The sequence below is a fragment of the Homalodisca vitripennis genome, chromosome 4, assembly GCF_021130785.1.
Source record: "Homalodisca vitripennis isolate AUS2020 chromosome 4, UT_GWSS_2.1, whole genome shotgun sequence".
NCBI classification, from domain to species: Eukaryota; Metazoa; Arthropoda; class Insecta; order Hemiptera; family Cicadellidae; genus Homalodisca; species Homalodisca vitripennis.
In genome coordinates this window covers 190,597,355-190,618,097 of record NC_060210.1, presented here as the reverse complement: position 1 = coordinate 190,618,097, position 20,743 = coordinate 190,597,355, and the positions used below count along the sequence as shown (strand labels likewise).

General features: G+C 34.5%; 1 protein-coding gene across 1 annotated transcript; it reads left to right on the top strand.

The window, feature by feature from the left end:
- The first annotated feature begins 1,716 nt into the window (after positions 1-1,716).
- Positions 1,717-19,652, top strand: LOC124360820 (putative transmembrane protein 183BP). Its single transcript, XM_046814743.1, has 7 exons — positions 1,717-2,200; positions 7,733-7,825; positions 9,086-9,187; positions 10,177-10,390; positions 13,433-13,625; positions 16,754-16,903; positions 19,348-19,652. Exons 1-7 carry the CDS (start codon positions 2,131-2,133, stop codon positions 19,606-19,608), a joined length of 1,083 nt encoding a protein of 360 aa, XP_046670699.1. The 5' UTR covers positions 1,717-2,130; the 3' UTR covers positions 19,609-19,652.
- The last annotated feature ends 1,091 nt before the right edge of the window (positions 19,653-20,743 follow it).

Below are 20,743 nucleotides of genomic sequence, written 5' to 3'. Positions count from 1 at the left end.
AGGTATGACTTGAAAAGTGAATTTTGACGCCCAATCACACAATACAATTCTAGCTTTCTCATGTGTATGCCCCGATCGACATAGCCAAAGGTCTTTGATAGGTCACACAAGACAGTACCAGTGGGTAATCCCTCTTCAAGGTTAGAATGGTTAAATGATACAAGGTCTGCATAGATTGGTGGACCTACCAGGCCTAAAACCAAACTGACTAATGCTAAAAATAGTTTTTGTTCAAATAAAGTACTCACCTCACTTTTTATAACTACTTTCCGAAATGTTTTGAGAATACAGAAACCAGGTTTATAACTGCTAAATTCATTGCTGTTACCCTTCTTAAATATTGGAACAACTTTTGATACTTTAAGTTTGGCTGAGAAGTTGCTTTCCATGAGTTAATTATTTATACACATGGATAAGGGAAACAACCATTTCACGTATGACGCTTTTTATAAGCCCAGCGGACATATTGTAGAGGTTACAACTTTTGGTTGATTTTAGCCTAGTCACTATACTCACATCACTTCGGCTGCTGTCTTCCATCTGAAGCTCTCGGTTGGTAAAGGAATGTGAGTCTGGATGAGGTCAATAGCAGAAGTGTTGGTTTGGACTGATACTCCTCCTCGCCTCTTCGTCACCGGCAGTAAAGAACTTATTAAGGTTGTCTACATCAGGGGCTGCGTGAGTAACAGATGAATCATCGGACTCTATTTTGATTACCTGCCACACTGATTTACATTTATTGCTAGCAGTTGCAATAAAGTTCTCGTTGCATTTATTCTTAGGTTGACACAGGTCAATTTTGAATCGTTTCTTGGTAATCTTGAACGAATTTATATTACACTTCAGATTAGTTTGGGAACGTCGATACAAGCTCATCACTAGGTTTTAAGATTTTCTAGTTCAGGTTGTGTGTACCACTTAGTTTTTTGCTGACGGATTTTTTGAAGACAATGATTTTTCTGGCAAATGGATGTTCGACCAGTACACAAAAGTTTGATGGTACGTATCATATGAGGTTAGTGAGTCCAAATCAGATACATTGCTTACTCAATCAAGCGTATCCAGAGTTTGAAATTTGCAATAGCGCGTAGAGGTAATCGGTTGCGTTTGTTAGACGAAACCTTTTAAGTTTGTATATTATCGAAACAGATTTGAATATGCAAGAACTTCTATATTCATAAAGTTGTGATGAGAAATAAACCAATTCAAAACCTCAATCGTGTAAGATGAAGTGTTGTATAATGCAGGGTTTTACAATTTTACTAAAAATTAAACATAAGTGCATTTTTTACAATTTATAATCCCAAAATAAACGCTTTGTAAAACATCAAATAGTTAACAGGCGATAGTGTAAAATGGAAGTTTAACTAAATAAATTATTTACATAATCACGCAATTAAAATTGGCGTCATTTTACCACTGAGTAGTCTCCCATGCGGTGCCTCCCATCCGCTGTCGGTTACATGATCATAGAGTAATCTATAATAAACTTGCCAACTTGCAGTTCTCTTAAATAATATTATCTTGGGTACTGATTTGAAACCATGCTAAAAAAGTAAATATTAATATAAGAAATTTCCAAAATTTATATATCTAAATTACAACATATTATATATATAAACCACCTAAACTTCCTGTTCATTCTTGGATAAAATAGTTACGTCAGCTGGTTAACAAAACATCTGTCAGCTAAACCAGCAGAGGATAAAAAAAATGTATGTTGCCGTCTCCAGGCGTCAAATGCAATGTCAATGTTGACTTACTGATAATGTTCTCTATGATTCTTGGTTGATAAAACAGAATTGTTGCAATTTTTCTGTTTCGCTTAGCATGACGTGACATTATGATAACTATTGATTGCATCAGCACAAGTAAATTTATGATATATTTTACAACCTGACAGATACCGGTAATGGTATTAAATGATGATATTTTTTTAAAGCATTTTACTTCAAAACATTTTAAATTTTGAGTTTTTTAAAAGGCTCGATAAAGTTCTAAAAATGTCAGTAGTTTTGTATAATACTGAAAGTAGTAAAGCAGACGAAGCGTTTGTTGGGAAAATTACGAAAGAATTAACGTTAAATTTTGTGGTTGATCTCTAACTAAATAAGTTAAGCCTTATTGAAAATGTCTGAAAAGGGCAAGAAATCCGGTAAAAAATCTGGTTCTCACAAAGGATTTAACAGAGATGTTGGAGGTAAGATATATTTTAATTTGTCTATTCAACTTAAGCTATCTCTGTAATTGTATATCATTTACAATTCATTAGTTACATCTTTGCATACCTATGTTTCATAAATAGCATTGTAAATTACAGAAGAGTATAAAAGAGACTTTAAAAGTCACATTTAAATTGCAACTATTTGTTTCTGAAAAGATGAAAGTAGGCTATTAGTCACCTCACTTCCTTTTTATAAACATCAGTATTCTTAGAAGTTTAAATAAATATGGGGTAGGGTACGATAAGCGGACCCGGTTTTTATATCGAAATTGGTAAACGATACTACTTAATCATAACAATCGATATTGATTAATTATTTTGAATAATTAACTTAAATAACCTATATCAACAGCTGTGAAACACTTTCAAATAATACGCGTAAGGTAATATTTCAATTTTACATAAGTAACATTTGATTATTAAAAATGGCAGTCAATTTTAGAAAATTACACGACATTGCTTTGAAAGATGATAAGACATGTTTTACGTGGCTTCAACATGTTGGACTCGTACCGAAAAACCGAGATTGTGAAAATTTGTTGGAAAGAAACAACTGTAACTGTGAGAGGAGCAAATTTGGTTGTCTTCAGTTTTCCTAATTTTGGTTATAATAATTTTGTTTCATCACTGTAAATATTAAATTCTTATTTTAATTTAAAACATGTGATTGTTATTGAGGACTATAAATACTTTTTATATCGATTGATAGTCTAGGATTTGAGATGCGAATATTAGGTATCGATGGTTACATTCTTCGATATAAAAAACCGGGTCCGCTTATCGTACCCTACCTTAAATATGCTTTGTAACAACATTATCTGGTATATTTGCAATTATTTTATTAACTTCAATATTTTACTCTTAAAAGATGCAAAGTAGAAGTACACCACATCACATGTTGCTTAAAAGGTTTCACTGAGGTTGCATCCCAGAAGCCCATAGCTTATTTCTTTCTCAAGATGTCTTATGGATAAATAGGGGAAATAAACACAATACAGAAAAAAATTTACATCTTCTGGCAGACAAAAGAGACATTTTTTTCAACTTGCTGAGTTTATTCAATGAAGATAAGCCTAATTCCATGATTGAAGAAGCACCATTATAAAAACTCAGTCTTGGATATTCCATTATCCTTTGGGGTGGCAAAACAAAATCATCAAACAAATTTTCACCTTGCAAAAAAGGGCAATCATATAGCCTAATGGGTTTACCACCCCAGACTCACGGTGGAAGTTTATTTAGGCTACTAAGTTTTTAATTTTAATAGTTCCATGTTTATATATTTATGAGTGTGCAGTTGGTAATTCTAAGCAATATATGGGTCAACCTCGATTTTTCTCATATTACAATATAATGTTCCAATAGTCAATTAGAAAAGGAAATGACTAGAATTTCTTGCCGGAAAGCAGTTATAGGGAGCAGGCAACTCATATTACAATATAATGTTCCAATAGTCAATTAGAAAAGGAAATGACTAGAATTTCTTGCTGGAAAGCAGTTATAGGGAGCAGGCAACCGCGAGAATTACCTATTAGTGATCAGGGGCACTGACGTGATCTAGGCTTCAAATTTGGAACTACTCGAGTTAATTTTTTTTCTAAAAGAGCAAGCAGCGCGAAGCGCTGCGCAGCGGGCAAGCATCGTGCGTGATCTTCGTCTATACTGAAATTGATTCAGGCCAAAGGAATGACACAGATTCCTTTACCAGATTTTTACGGAGATTTTGTATTGGGCGGATTATATTGGTTTACTTTGCTTTCCAGCATGTAATTATGTGTTTAAAAAATTGTTTTACATACATTACCTACATTATATTGTAATATGTAATAACAATTTATCAGAAATTTTTAATAAAAAAAAAGGATCATGCACGATGACTGCCCGCTGCGCAGTGCTTCGCGCTGCTTGCTATTTTAGAAAAAAAATTAACTCGAGTAGTTCCAAATTTGAAGCCCAGATCACGTCAGTGCCCCTGATCACTAATAGGTAACTCTAAGCAATATATGACCGTCTGGCGGTTGCCTGCTCCCTATAACTGCTTTCCGGCAAGAAATTCTAGTCATTTCCTTTTCTAATTGACTATTGGAACATTATATTGTAATATGAGAAAAATCGAGGTTGACCCATATATTGCTTAGAATTACCGTGCAGTTTATATAAAATCACAAAATCTAGAATTCTGCAATAATGTACACTTCTGTAGTACTAGGCATAGAAAATACTGTTGCTGTTGAATACAGACTCACTCTTTCTAAGAAAAACACCATAATATTTTTGTAAGAAAACTTTTCAAGCTCTACCTGTCTGTCTAACACCATTAAACTGAGTAAAAGAATTTAGGAGTAAACTCAAAAACTTTTTGGTCCCAAACTATTTCTAAAGTTTGGATGAATTTTTGCTTATTGTTCAAGTCACCAACTTAACCTAACCTAACCTAACCTGACCTTTCCTGGGACAGTTTTGACTAGCAGAAGCCCATATTTGGGCCAATCCCTGCAGACAGAAAAGTATGTTTCGTGCAAAATTTAAAGTCTACTGATGAAATCTTTCTCGAATTTGCTTGCTACGTGATGCATTCAAATTTTTGATCATTAAGTTAGGTTTCAGCATTGTTTAAATAATAAATATTCTGATGAGATAGAGAGATTAGTACATCTCAAGAGTGTGCTGAAATCAAATCTTTTCATCTACTTTTAACATTGACTTTCCATTCTATTACTTACTATTTTTACTGTATGGATAAGCTACTTGTGTTTATGTCACATGTTAAAATCTTATATGATAATACTCAGCTTGTATAAAAATGTATTTATTCTGCTATTTTCTCGTTGCCTTTATGGTTACCCATAAGAACAATATAAAAATATAAGCTAAAGCTCAGCCAAGTCCCAGTCATGTGCACCATAATCGGACTCAGAATATATCAAAATAATCGTTCATGCAAAATGTCTAGTCTATGGGTCAGTTTGTTTACAAGATATCGTGTGGACAGAGGGGCCCACTGAAACAACATTTCTACAGCCTTTAGTGTGATAGTTTTACAAATTGAATGTTAGGTACATGTTATATACAGATGGTAAATTTTCACCTTAGCGTTTGCTATTTCCAATCGATTTTTAATATTTATAATACATTTGTTATTTACCTACTTATATAGCCTAATAAGAAATAGTAGAGTGGGCCTTTTTCTGGCCGATATCGCTTTCTTTTGGGAGGCAGAGCACATGAACGGATCATCATAATGATATATAATTTTCACAATAAGTCAAGTAGTCTGTTATTTGTACAGTATTTTACGGTAAGAAAAATCCTTCCAATAATAGTGGCCACCGGATAGTACCAAAGTACCGATTTTTCCTCATTAACCAGAAGTGCGGGATGGCTCCTCGAAAGTCCTCATTTATGCCAGGGCATTTGTTATATCGGCACTTTCGGTACTTTTTGATTATACCGACCACACCAGTATGAAGAACACAAAAATATAAATTTATAGAAACAAACATGATAGAACGAAAAAACAATGGTTTAATTACAAAATTACAAGCATTTCCAGGTATTGCGATCGGTATTGTTTGTCGCTGTTATCTTATCTTTCTCGAGAATCCCGATTAGGGCAGGGCGGGGCATCACATGATTTGCACGGTACATAATTGCCTTTCCATTACAATTCAATTTATATTTCTGATCAGCCCCTCTAGAATTTGATATTTTTCTGATAGGTACTATCTCGAGGGATGTTTTTCTTTCGTCGACATCAGCGCGGGGCAGCACCGTGCTGCCGAAGCCCGCGCTGATGGCCGGAGGCGCTCGCATTGTGGGTGGCGGAGTGTGATCAAGAATAAAAACAAGTTTTAAGTGTTTATTCAATAAAGAGTTTAGTTTTAGTTAGGTAATGTTTGTTTTTGATGAATTTTTGTGTTTTGGAGAAATGTAGAGGTAAACCACGGAAGTAAAACAAAGCTACGCACCAGCTGAACGGGCGCGGCGAGACTCTGCAATCACGTTATCTACTCGACCGCTTGACTTTGACCTCTGTCTGAGGGTGGGGAGGGGTTTGCGATAAGACAATTCCTGTTTTATATTGGCGAAATATTGTTCTAACTGCTACGCTAATCTAGTAATCAGTAGAAGCAAAATGTCAAATAACGATTCATGTCTGGGTGTGGTCGGTACAATCCCAAAGTACAATATCATGCCAAATCGTCCAAAGCATATCCAAGTGTTTGCAAATACAACTTAAACAAATAAAATAGGCTACAAAGTAGTATATAAAATATTATGTCTTCATCTACTTTTTCAATTATTTTGAAATTATTCCATATTTGCTTGGTAATTATTTCATCGTTCTAATATGAAAGTAAAGGAATAAGACAAACTTGACTTGATGACTAAGATAAATTGATGTGTAGACAGTGATAGCATGTTCATATCGCCTAGTTGCTTAAATATTTGATTGGAGTATATATAGACATACTTATAAATGCAATTATTTATCAGATTAATGTCATCACTTCTGGAAGTCAACCACAGTTGAGTATTCCTGATTCAATTTAAATTATCACTAAATCCCTATGATGATGTGTGTAACCATGTAAAGGATCCATTTATGTTCAGGTAGTGGAATTCATAACTAGGTTTAGCTCAAAGCTGGATCCTGGAATCATTATGGTTCAAACTTATACTAATGGACTTGTTTGGTTACCAGTGGTTATTGGGCTTTTTATTAATAACAGATTATATTCATCAACATAAACAAGATGTCAGTGTGTCATACAGTATTAATTCATATCTACGAGGATTAGCCAGAAAGTAATGCTTCACTGAACAATTTTCACAGAATTACACTAATTAACAAGGCAGGTCAGCTACCTCTGTGTAGGTTGGCCTATTCACATTAATTTATGTAGATAATGAAGTGACGTTAAAATAAAATGTGTATGGTTAAATAGTTGATATACATTTTCTTTTAGATATGCTGTAATTCTGATTAGTAGTGCAAACAGAACTTGCTATAAGCATTCCCATTTGTCTGATGTTGTGGTTATAGCCACCCATTAACAGTTCAATCCATTAGTAGGGCAAATAGAACTTGCTATAAGCATTCTCATTTGTCAGATGTTGTGGTTATAGTCACCCATTAACAGTTCAATCCCTGTTTTTGCGTATCATAAGAATATTGTCCTTATGTCCTGCAAAGAGGAAAACATTTTGATGGAAAAAGTGTAGTTTGGGTACATCAGTAACAATGTTTTTTAGTAAGGATATAACTCGAAATAAATGACCAAATATAATCCAATCTTGGAGATAGGTACACTTTGGAAAACCGGTTACTCAAATTGTAAATGTTTGAGATTTTTTTTAAAGAAATAGGTTGAGTGAAAAAACTGGTTTTAATTCTAGCCAACTTTGGAATAATCAGTAAAATAACCGTGTATAGTACCACTTTGGAGCATTTAAAAATTGTTATATGTTACAGTACGATATCTAAATTTATGGTTCTGTTTGTAGACGTGACTTTGGCAGATTATGCGAATTCAAGTGTTCTACCTGGAAGAGGAAGGCTTAGAAAATCCAAAGCATCCTTAAGCGTGGTCTGTGAAGGTATGTAAAAATACTCTTGAAATAGAATATCAGCTGTTTTAAAAATAACTAATAGTGTATATGGATAATTTTTGTAGCTTAGTTAGTAGATAGATTGCAATTTGTTAGTTTTCCTACAACTATTAGAAGGGAATTAACCCTTGATCTTGCAACCTATTAGTGATTAAACTGTTCCCCCAATAGCAAGCGACTAGTTGTTTTTGCAGTCATCTTTTTAATCTTACCTTTTTTTAACGGAAATAACACTTATGTTGGTCATATTGTATATCAGATTGATTAAAATTCTTAACGGTTTAATTTGATGTAATATTTTATTGAATAGTAATGTTTTGTATGTAAACTTTAAGCTTTTTAAGTTATGCTTAACCGGACCTGCAACCTGCTCTCTGAACAGTCCAGTGAATAGTCGGCTTGTATGAAGTCAAGATGTGCCCTAGATTTAACCTGTGGTATCTTGCATTGCTTCTTTATTTGAAGAGAAGATACCAAAAACTACAGTTCGCTGGGTTCATCCTCTTATAAGTGTGCGTTATTTGGAGGGTAGTTTATACACCCTTTAATCAGTTAACATGTTCACGACAAAGGTTTATTTCTGGACTTTTTATAATGCTGTTAAACTTTTCAATAATATGGCAAAATACTCGAATAGTTTTTTTTTTACGTTAAAAGTCTAAGTATAACAAGAAATGTATGTAGGCTTAGCAATTTTTCACAAAAAAAAATAAATTTAAATATTTCTTTCAATGTTTCTCCATGTACCCCACGGGGTACCTAAAAGATTAATTTACCTTAAAAATTAAGGAATTGTGAGCCTAATGTGGTACACGATAGCATGATGTATTTATTTTAGTGTGGGATCAAATTTAACAAACCACGAAGACAGGCAAACAATAAATACTCAATAAGGAAATGCACAGAAATAATATATATATATATATTTATTTAACGAGATGCTGTTAATACCATATTTACTTTTATTTGATTTTTAATGAGCAAATTGTGGCGTTATTCACATTTACATATAAAATTTACTTTGACTTATTTTGTATACATCTAATCATTACACTTGTTTTATGGGATTTTAAAGGTGTGTGATAAGAGTAGGCCATTTAGTTATAAGAAAAAGTGATGTTGTCCATTTCATTGTCATAAGTGCTTAAAGACAATAAAGATTTCTTGATTCAGAGAACTGCTTGAATTCAGATTGATGCTAGTTTCTTATTTATATCACATTTGCTTCATGTTACTTTTTGCTTCCAGTCAAGCAATTAAACATACAAGACAAGGCTTGGGACGAAAAACTGGATGAGTTTGAAGGTGATTTTGATTTTGTCAAAGAAGAAAATGAAGATGGTGAAGAAGGTAAGTTTAGTCATCTAGGTGACTACAATGATTAAAATTAGAAATACTAAGTTAAAGTCAATGTTCTATTTTATTCCTATCTTTCTGAATTCACAAAAAGTGTGATTTTTACAATGAGTAGTAGTTATAATAGGGATTTTGAATTGTGACACGTCTTGTAAATACAGTGAATTGAAAATCTCAATCCCTGAATTGGCAAACCCCTATAATGGATGTATATGGCCCAACAGGTAGCACTCAATATTATGCATTTGAACATATATATGGTCCTAACCATGATACCCTATCAGACCAAAATACTATTTCCATACTGTCCTATGGAATTTTTCTCTGGAGCAGTTGTGGCCATATCAAACTTGGTAAAAGTATTCAGATTCCAAAAAGAGTTGTTTGAATCATCGCAAAATTGAACAATAGAGTTGTGTCCAAGTGCTTTCAACGAGCTCAGCTTGCCAACCCTACCGTGTTTGTGTATATTTTGAGACTTCATTTTACTGTCGATTTAAGTGTATATTGACACAAGGCAGTGACGTACACAGGTACAAGAAAAGAGCTTGGGAGCACTTACTTCGAGTCCAACAGCAGCATTTGAACGCCTCCCTTCTCAGATTATCATCAAGCCCATTCGCAGTCTTTGAAACGCTAAATTTAGAAAAATAACCCAATAAAAAACCCAATTAAAGCACCACCTGGTGTCCTGCACTTTATACTCAGTTGGGGGTTGATTTGACGAATGTTTGTATATGTATGAATGTGTGACTGCGCGAAATTGTATGGAAAGTCGAGAGAATGGATTTCGTTTGTAAGATAAATACTGTCATAAAGTGATATTAATATTGACTAAAGTAATACAATGCAATGTAGTCAGCGTGATAAATATATTTTATTCTATTCAGTTTGTGTGTTATTTTTGATTGTGTGTCTTATACAATAAAATTGGAAATTAAAATTTATTCAGTTTTGAACATTTTTCTGTGCTTGATTTTTAGTTTTTGTAATGAAGAAGGCATCATGTCGCCGCAAGAAGACATTGAGTGAGAGTATTGCTGGATGCAGCACAGACGGAAACACATATCCACTGGATATCTGGCACATTCTGTCCAAGTATATCCGACCCGAGGATATCGCCACATTCTCCGCCATCTGCAGGAACTCTTGGTCTGTTGTCCAAACCCCCACATTCTGGCTCAGTCTTTATAAAAGGTGCGGTTTTTTTATCAGAAATCATCTCCATATTTGTATTATTATATCTTTTAACATAACCTAAGCTACATTAGTAATAGATCTACCTTCAAGAGCCAATGCCTGAAACTAATGCAGAGCTTCCTAACTAGCGAAAATTAGTTCCGTCTTGTTTAATTGCAAAGAACACCCGTTTACAATGGTAGCTCACATTTGGTTGTTCTCCACAATCACAGCATTGTTCCAATGTGAATTTTCAATAGTTGCATTGATTAGTACCAGTATGGAAGCTGCTAATCAAAAATCATTCCCATCTGTTGCACGATTCTTTTCTTATATCAGCTCCCAAATTTTTGTTTTGCTTATAAGGTTATTTATTTATTTTTAACACATGATTTTATAGAATCATGGACCCACCAAGTCAACATGACTTATCGGTGAGGTCCATAATGAAACTTAAAAAAGTAAGATACAAAATTCCATTACAGTTTTATCAATTGTTTGTTTTGATCAGTTTAGTTTGTGCTTTTACAAAAAACGTTACGTTTCTCTTTGTGTGGCTGTGGTCCTTCTATAACTCCAGATTTTTAAATATTGGCATTTTATATAACATTATGGGGATAATACATACATTATCCAGAGTATAATAGATAGTAAATTATATAACTGGATAACAATAAATAAAATATATTAAAAAATCACCCATCAACAAACAGCATTCTATAAATAGTTAAATATAAGCAATGAATCTCTAAACATTCAACAACAATAATAAATATGTAACATTATATGCATCCTAGTTTTTTAAAAAATCTGGTTGACCGCTGAAGTAACTAAGCTTTACCCAATCATTCACTTTATTTGCCTGTGCATGTGTATGTACGTAGTGTATGCGTTTGTGTGTGTGTGTGTTTTAGTTAGTTTAGATGTAAGCTAAGTAGTCAGCTTATTGTGTGTTGTGGTAAGCCATCTCTGCACTGCCTCTCTAAAAACCCTGAAGTTTCTCAAGTTTTCAATTTCATCTGGAAGTAAGTTAAAATAATATGGAATATAAAACTCGGACAACCTCTCACCAAATTTTGTGGCCATTCTAGATATAGAATATTTTGTGTTGAAAATCTTTATCCTTTTTATTTTGTGATCTTGTGATCAACTAAGCTTTATCCAATCATTCACTTTATTTGCCTGTGCATGTGTATGTACTTAGTGTATGCGTTTGTGTGTGTGTGTGTTTAGTTAGTTTAGATGTAAGCTAAGTAGTCAGCTTATTGTGTGTTGTGGTAAGCCATCTCTGCACTGCCTCTCTAAAAAACCCTGAAGTTTCTCAAGTTTTCAATTTCATCTGGAAGTAAGTTTAAAATAATATGGAATATAAAACTCGGACAACCTCTCACCAAATTTTGTGGCCATTCTAGATATAGAATATTTTGTGTTGAAAATCTTTATCCTTTTTATTTTGTGATCTTGTGATCATTTTTATTAAAATTATCAATAATATTTTGGGTATATATATATATATATATATATATATATATATACTGTATATATAAAACTGTTTGGGATTCAATAAAGTTTTAACCACTTCATTATTTCTTCCTTCTCTTGTACATAGCTGATTCATTTCTTCCTTTCCAAATGGTCTTTTCAAACACCTATTTTGCAGATTTTTAATAATGTTTAAATGGGATGTAGCTGCTGCACCCCAAAATACCAATACCATAGATTTTTTGGAACATAGGAAAATTTCACATAATTTATAACTCATCATGAATAATCTTTTGAAAGAATGGTTTGGTTGTCTTATCACTGAATAATCAATAGTTTGTTAATTTCTGCCGTTCTATTCTTTAAAGAAAGTACAGTGTAACTTCGTTAAGTCGGATTAGCCGGATCGTGGCCGATCAGACAACGAAAATCCGGGTTAAACGGAGAATGTTGAAAAATAAAGAACATTACATTATTTGTTTATTGCAGAAAAACACTTTAAATACACATTACGATAAAGTATAATACAGTATATAGAGTTTAATTTTTCTGAAAGAACTTTGTTAATTTGATTTGCCTCAATTAATTTCCTTTTGAAGAAATGTGTTTCCGTACCATGCGGTCACGGATCCTTTTCAACATGAGAAGTTCAGCCGGTTTTGTCTCTTGTTGTTACCTCTGTGTAGCTTATAACTGTGATATTTTCAATGTTTTCTTCATCAGTATTCTCTCTCTTATTGGCATCTTTATCGCAACAAGTCGCAATACATGTAGTTATTGAGTTCTACAAACAGTTTACTGAAAACATCCATCCCACGCTCGGCAGTCTAAACGGACGACCAAAAGTTTATATTATATTTCCTGAACTGATCCAGGTTACCCTGAGATCCGACATAAAGAGGTCCGACTTAACAAGGTTGCATTGTACAAGGCATTGTATTGTACAATCAGCTTTTGGAACCCATCCTCTCCTTAGTGTAATGCATGATATTGACAACAGCAAAACTTTAGTTTTGATTGCAATCACAACATGGAATAGTCAGTTTGTTAGGTACTCTAATGAGTGGTGTTAATTTACTACTGTACTTGTGAGGTAACATTTATTAAGTGTGAATAAAATGTTTGATTCAACGTAACAGTATGAGCAATTGTGGGTTCTTCTTCTTCTATGGAGCGGCCTACTGCCATGCACATAGGCCTCAAGGGTCTTTTGTGCACCCTATAAGCACACCATGAGGCCTAACAGTCTTATGATTTCAGCAGTTCCACAAACCGCCGAAAACAACCTATCAGGTCCTCCTGGGGAAATTCACCACCCTTGTCCAAACTACCAAAGATGGCATACCGCTCCCTTGCTATTGAAGGAAAATCAAAGAGCAATAGTGGGTTAATTAAGTGTAAAATATGAACTCCATGGTTTTCGTGGTGTCAGTTATGAAATGGCGGAATCTGCTTTCTATGGAGGTATCACAATTTTATCACTTCTGCTATAAAAGTGTTATTCGTCAGATTAAAATCATCCTTTAAATACATTATGAAACATCGGTCATGTTGAAAAGTTCATATTGTATGGTTCAGATACTACAAGAATGTACCGAACTTGCCATCAAGACTACAGCCAGCCTGTATGGTGCGCCACCACGGACTGAAGGCTTGCGTTATCCGCTCACTGTTCTACATGTATCCACCTCTGGCCGCTCGCATAGACCGAGCGTCCATGAGTGCCCCCTACCATCTCAAGTCTCGCCAATGCATTTCCATGTGGCAAGAGGTCAGTTTGATCACTAGTGTGTGGATTGTAAGACCCGTCCATCCAATAAATTCTAGTTAAACTACCAGATTTTATCTATATGTTTAGAGTTAAGTAGTTATTTCATCTAAAAAACAATTAAGTTGCTAATTATAGACCTTACTATGAAATCCACATTGATAAGTATAATGATGGTTTAATGCTGGTGATGAGAGTTACAATGTCATTATGTTCACTGTGTTTAAATATACTTCTAAGAGCTTTGTAAATCCCCATTATACGAGGGCTGTCCAGAAAGTAAGACATCTTAACATGGCACGGCAATGGGCAGGATTAGTGCTGCCATCTTGACGAGTGTTCTTACACTCAGTACGCAACCAGCTGTGGTAGAATGTGGATCGTGCCTATCGTGTTTTGTGTACAATGGAGTGTTGAAATGAACACTGCAATTGAAAAATCACGCCAGTTGTGAAGTGCGATTTGTGATTGGTTTTCGTTGGCAAAAAGTCACAACCAATTAAAATTTATCACCAGATTATTTTTATGTGTTCAGTAAAGCGATAATGAGTGAAAGACGAGTGAGGCATTGATTTAAAAAAAAGGAAGAACCAGTGTTCACAATGAGCATTGCCGTTGTAGGCCTAGTCTTGTGCATGATGGCAAAAATCAACGAAACGTTCCATGAAAATCGTCATCTCATGATTACGGAAATCTCAGAGCATTTCTTCCAATTCATGGAGTTTAGTTCATGAATTTGTGGTTAGTAAACGTAGTTACCATAATTTTGTACTAAGTGGGTGTGTTTAGCAAGTCTCTGTTTTTGTGGTCTTCCGTTATTTTCGGATATTCGGCTGGTTGCGTACTGAGTGTAGGAAGCACTGTACGCTAGTTCTCATTGCCACGCCATGTCAAAACTTCTGTTACTTTCTGGACTAGATATAATTTATTAAATCATATTACTATTTACCCACAAAAGGGGTTGAATTCCATGATTCTATTTATTTTTGGAACAGGAAAAAGTCACTCGGAAACATGTTTGGCAAATATGGAGGTTGAGGCATTGTTACTATTTTGTTTTTAGTTAATAATTCATGAACAAGCAATGAAGCGTGAGTTGGTGCATTATTTTATTTCTACAGCGAAAACTGTTTGGCCTTGAATCCGGGTGTTTTGTTTTTACAGTTTGCTTTATGCAGAGAGCTTTGAACTGTTATGTAGTAATCTTTATTAATCCTATGACCTTGTAGCAAAAATTGTATGCACCTAATAAGAACAAAACGCTAATTTTTAAAACTGAACTAAAGAATGCAGGTGAAAAATAGGTCTGCATTGACAACCAACCACTGAAAACAGACTGTCTGGTGATAAGTTTCTTGCTGTAATTGTCCACATGCTGAGTCCCAGTCTATGTGTATGGTTATGCCAAGAAATTTAGATTGTCTTTCAAAACTGACCCTAGGAATGGGCGAGACTTCAGAATTTAAATAACATTTAAAAAGGCTAGCTAAGACTAAAAACCCAGTCTGCCCAAAGTACATTGATTTAGGAGCAGAGTTATGTCATTGGCATTGATGAGAGGTGTGCAGTAGTCTCCTAGTTGTTGAATAAGTAATTGATAAAGAGTATAAAAAGTACTGGTCCATATAAAAGGGAGTATAAAAGGAGTGTAAAAGGGAACGGAGTCCGGAGTCATAATGGTGGGGTTTGAGCCAGACTGCGGGATAGCTAAAAGATTGTGAAAGGAGGATAAGAAACATTGGAGAAGAGCCTTCGGATTAAGACTATCCAAAATTTGTATCTCTCTTTACACTAAAGGGTGGGCAGCTCTCTTAGATCACAGTAAGGAGGATATAAGACTGATATTAGGGATGTTGACAGGACATGGCTCCCTAAGGAAACATCTTATGAGGGTGGGCCTTAGTCAGACTGATGAATGTAGACTCTGAGGAGAAGAGGAGGAATCAGCAAAGCATATTTGGTTAAATTGTCCTGCCATTTTAAAAGTTCGGAAAAGATTCCTGGGAGCATATCTCCTCAGCTCTAAGGATATCAGAGAACAGAAGCCCTCAAATCTGATAGGCTTCCGTAAAAGCCTCAGATTTTGAGGACACAAATTTAAGTAAGGGAGGCGCAAAGATCCTTTTAAGGACTAAGCGCGGGGACAAATCGTCCTTTTCCCTCAGGATAAAAAAAAATATTGAAAGGCTATGTAAGACGATACAGCCAGGCTGCCCGAAGTAGATTGATTTAGGAGCAGCGTTGTGTCATCGGCATATATGAGAGATGTGCAGTAGTCTCCTAGTTGTTGGGTAGGTAATCGATAAAGAGTATAAAAAAGTACTGGTCCTAAGACAGAGCCTTGTGGCACACCTCCCAGCACAGGAAGAATGTTAGATCTGGTGAACTCCATTTTATAATTATTTTGCTCAACTAGCTGTGTACATCCCTTAAAGTAACCCTCAAACTATTGCTATAATATTTTTGTGACTCCGAGTTATTCTAGCTTCTTTACGATAATACTCTGGCCAAGGCAATCAAATGCCATACTGATATTAAGAAATGCCGCAGTTTTTAAATTTCTCCCTTCGATACCATCAACAACTGTCTCAGTAAACTTGGTCATAGCAGTAGTAGTTGATTTCCCTTTGGTGAATCTATGTTGGCAGTTGTTCAGTAAGTTATAATTGGCACAATGCTCTGAGTATTCTGACCACAATTTGTTCACATACTTTTGAAAAGGTCAATATAAGCGAAATTGCTGTATAATTACTTCCATTAGTGCTGCACCCATTTTTGGGTAACGAGAGAACTTTAGAAATTTGAGTTTTGAAGAATATTTGCTATTTTGATAAGGTATATTTAACTATATTTAAGTGACCAGTGGGAAAGCTAACTCATTGACACAAAGTCTGGAGACTATGGATTTCCACCAACATAACAGCCTCCAAACATTTTAGCTTTTAATATTGTCACGTTTTGTCAATATATATTATATAAATCTCTTCTTAATGAACATATGTTTTTTCAATATTTTTAACTTTGCCAATACTCTTCCATTTAAGTTGATTTTGCTGGTTACCTTCCTGTAAAATTCCCCTAACCTTTATATTTTTTTAAACATCTTTTTTTAACTATTAATTTTATTGTAGCGAGTATCACAACCCAACAAGTGGAAGTTGAGCTTCAAGTTGCGTCGTAAGGATTTCCAGCCTTGCCAAAGTAAGGGAGGAAAGCCAAATCTAATGGAAATCTTGGGTGATATATTTGCCAATGCTGACGAAGGTTGTACACTTTTACAGGTAAGAAATATAATTTATGAACTTTACTTTTATCATCCTAATAATATAAATACGAAAGTGTCTTTGTTTGTTTGTTTTGCTTCCGCATGTAAATTATTCCACCAATTGTACTGAAATTTTAAATGGGCATTCTTAAGGTCCCTGGTATGAATATAGGCCCCACTGGTCTTTAAAAGTATCGAAAAAGCCCATTTTGGTCTCTAAAGTTGTGAAATATTAATTGAAAGAGCCTGTCGAATGTAATCAACTGTTCTGTGTAAACATTGTTTTGTGATAGCACAACCACATGTTTAATTATTTTAACCACTATTTTCAATTTGTTTACATTTATAATGTGTAAATTCTCCAATAGTAACCATTGTTTTTACACCATTTTTTATATCAGCCATTGGGTAAGTACTCTACCTTAGAAAATGTCCTAAAAGATGGTCCTAATTTGACTTTGACAACTCCCTTTGAAGCAGTCTGCAAGAACTATGCTAGATGAAAGTTCACTAGATTGTGCTTTAGAATTAATGTACCAATTCCACCTCTAAATGTTCTAAACTATTAAAAATATTTTTCAGTTAATAAAGAAAGAAAGACGTAAATAGAGTCATTCCTAATGTACTTTTAACTGTACATTCTTAGAAAATATCAAGTATTAGATGTAAAAGACATAGTTACTATCTAAATTTTAGCATAAATTTAAAGACTGTTATAAAACCCATCTTAGTTGTCTTTTGACAGAAGTAGGCTGTATTGTAAATAACAATGGCCATAAATATACACTTTTTACATATTTTCCTGATCATGGTAAGAAGGCAAATTCAACATTGGCGTTGGATATACAATTCACTCGAACCAGAAATTCTCATACAGGTGCAAAACCTAGAAAATCGGGTGCGAAGCCAAGTTGGTTACTTTGCTTAAAGAGAAGTGATCTGCTCATATTAAAATTGAAGTGCTCAGGAATTGCAGATAATTATGAAATGTGTCTAAGAGAAATAAGTGGGACTGGAATGCTGCATCAAATCCTATTCTTAAAGGATTTAGTGTGCAGTTAGGTGGAGTGTGTTCTGAAAGTTTTATGGCCAAGTCAGGTGTTCCTCAAGGCTCTAATTTTAGACCTGTGTTTTCCTATTTATCATTGATATATCCATCCTATGACATCCACCACAAGATATTATGGTTTCTCTCAGATTGGTAAAATAGTAGACTATTAGCTTTGCTTGTTGGTAGGCTGAACTAACCAAATGCTTCTCAATCTCAGAAATATAATGGTTTTATTCGTACTTATAAACTAATCCTATGTTCTTCTTTAATGAGATTGTGAAGATTTAATGGGTAGAAACAAGGAAAGTACTTTGTGCAAAATCTGCATAAGATTCCAAGCTGATCTACTCTGAACACGTAAGCAGTGTCATTTTAAAAGTTGGGAGGAAATTTGGTCTTATTGTATGGAACATCCAATTTCTTTAACAATTAAGACTTTTCTGATGCTTTATAGATCTTTGGTTAAAGCTATGTAGAATATACTGTTAACTGTGAATGGTGACGAGGAGTTAGGATATTACCATTGTTATTTCTTACAAGGATAGAACACTTCAATTTCAAGAATTGCAAACTATCCTCTTGTACAGGTGTGTGTTCTATCCGTGTATCAAATAACAATGGCATATGTCTGGAATACTGTTCATCTTTAAAATCAAGCATTGTCGATAACTTAATATTTTGTAAATAATGAAAAGTACTACACAGCCAGTGTGAAAATCAAGGTTATTCAGAGAAAATTTCTTTTATAAATAATCTGGAAGTTTATAACGGTTTAGAGTAGATGTGTAGATGGAACTTCAAATTTATGCTCTTTCAGTTTATTGCACTGTAATTTACTTCTTACACCCAAACTGATTTTAGAAAGACTTAATTTTTTTCAAATGTAGCATTCCAAATCTCTCCACTTCTTTGGGCCGTTTCTAAATTAATTAGTAATGCCTGAGGGAGGCAAGGGGTTTTGCCGCAGCGTTCCCTATCTTTTAAACCTAAAAAATTAACTGGTTAAATTTGTTCACAAAATTTGCTTGTTTCCTTCCTAAAGATTTTAAAGCTGGTATTATAAACCCCTACTCCATTAGATAGGACATGGACTATAGCCTGAATCCTCCATATATATGCCTCCTTAAATGGTAAAGCAGTTTGTTTCAAGTGTTTTGACAAAGTAGGAGGTTTAAAACGTTTTAACCAAACGTTGGCAATAAAGATAAAATTTGCATAATATTGCGGGTAAAATTTGTCTCTATCATAAATCCAAATATGCAAGTCGGTAAAAAGACTGACTCAGCTGTCCACCATGATAGGAGACAGGAAGTGAGGTCCTGTGTGTCTGGTGACATGTATCAACATGAGCCTGGACATGAACATGGCACATGTACAAGTAGGCTAACTGTACTGTGACTTGTCTGCAGGTTGTGAGTGCTGAGAGGATGGTACTGCCAGTGGTTATGGGCTTGACGGTACACAATATCAACATGAGCCTGGACATGAACATGGCACATATGGCCGTACAGCTGGTGTTCGGCTCAGGCCGCATCTGCAACGGCAAGTTGGACAACACAGGTACTGTGACAGTCTCGCTCAAGAGCGTGCTGCAAGTGAGCGTACTCGACTGGTGGCACCCACGTTACCCCCACTCCTCTAACATTATCTGTCGCACGGAGGACAACTAACTGAAGGAACCATTATATCATTAAAATATTTATTTAAGTTCAAATTTTATTTAATTCTGTATCCCTTTCTTACATTGAACTTTCATTACTGCATTTTGTAAGGTTCAGATTTTTCTACACAACAGTAGCACAATTTAAGTACGTACGTAATTTTCAGTTTATATGGATTAAGTTTCAAGATGACCAATGTAGATTTTAAGACTGGAAAATGTATAGAAAGCAACGAGTGTTTAGTTGGAGTTTTTAATAGGTTCAGAGAAGGTGTGATGAAATTATAGTAGAATTTTGGTCATCTTTATATACGAGTACTTCAAAAATAGTACACTGTGTTTCGAGGATTGGAATCTATCTTCCCCTACAGGGGTAAAAAAAACTCGAATAGTCCTTCTTTATAATTGATAACAAAACACACAAAAAATTGAGGGAAAATATTAATTTTGGGTATTTCTTTTGCCAAATTGAAGTAATTTTTGAAAATGTCAAAAATAAAACTTTTTGAACATATTTCATCAGGAAAAATAGTTACTAGCAATTGCAATGATGTAATGCTAAACAGTTTATGTATTCACTCAGAATGATTTGTTACAGATTTATAAGGATTCATTTCTATAAACACGCACATGTGTGTGTGCACACATACATACACATTGGGAAGCCTGAGTTCCTCTTAAAAATAAAATAAAAAATTCATGTATGGATTACATAAAAAACTCAGGATCCATAAATGATAAGCTCAAACATCCTAGTAATATTATAAATGGAAAAGTGCCTTTGTTTGTTTTGCTGTAAATTAAATGTACTGCAAATCATGTTCTCTTCAGTCATTCTCGCTGATTGGTTTCCATCTAAGCTTCTCCGCAATGAGGCCGTTTATAATGTCCTCATTGTTGGCTTGTCTCAGAATGTGTTCTATACTAAGCAAGGCCAAAGCGTTTAGTCTGTCTTCTCACATAGAGGTCTGGAGTCTGTTCTTGATCAGCTTTAGCTTAGAGAATGATCTTTCCGCAGAGCAATTAGCCGCATCAAGGAATGATACATTCTTAACGCCACTTCTACATTAGGGAAGCAATCTGTTATGTTTTCTCCCAACATAAGTTAATATATCCACCTTTCTTTACTAACATGCTTTACACTT

Excerpts from the sequence above, each read along its gene's own strand:
- LOC124360820 (XM_046814743.1), top strand. The coding sequence starts at position 2,131 with ATGTCTGAAAAGGGCAAGAAATCCGGTAAAAAATCTGGTTCTCACAAA. Across the intron at positions 13,626-16,753 it reads GCATTTCCATGTGGCAAGAG|CGAGTATCACAACCCAACAA; the intron begins GTCAGTTTGATC and ends ATTTTATTGTAG. Across the intron at positions 16,904-19,347 it reads AAGGTTGTACACTTTTACAG|GTTGTGAGTGCTGAGAGGAT; the intron begins GTAAGAAATATA and ends ACTTGTCTGCAG.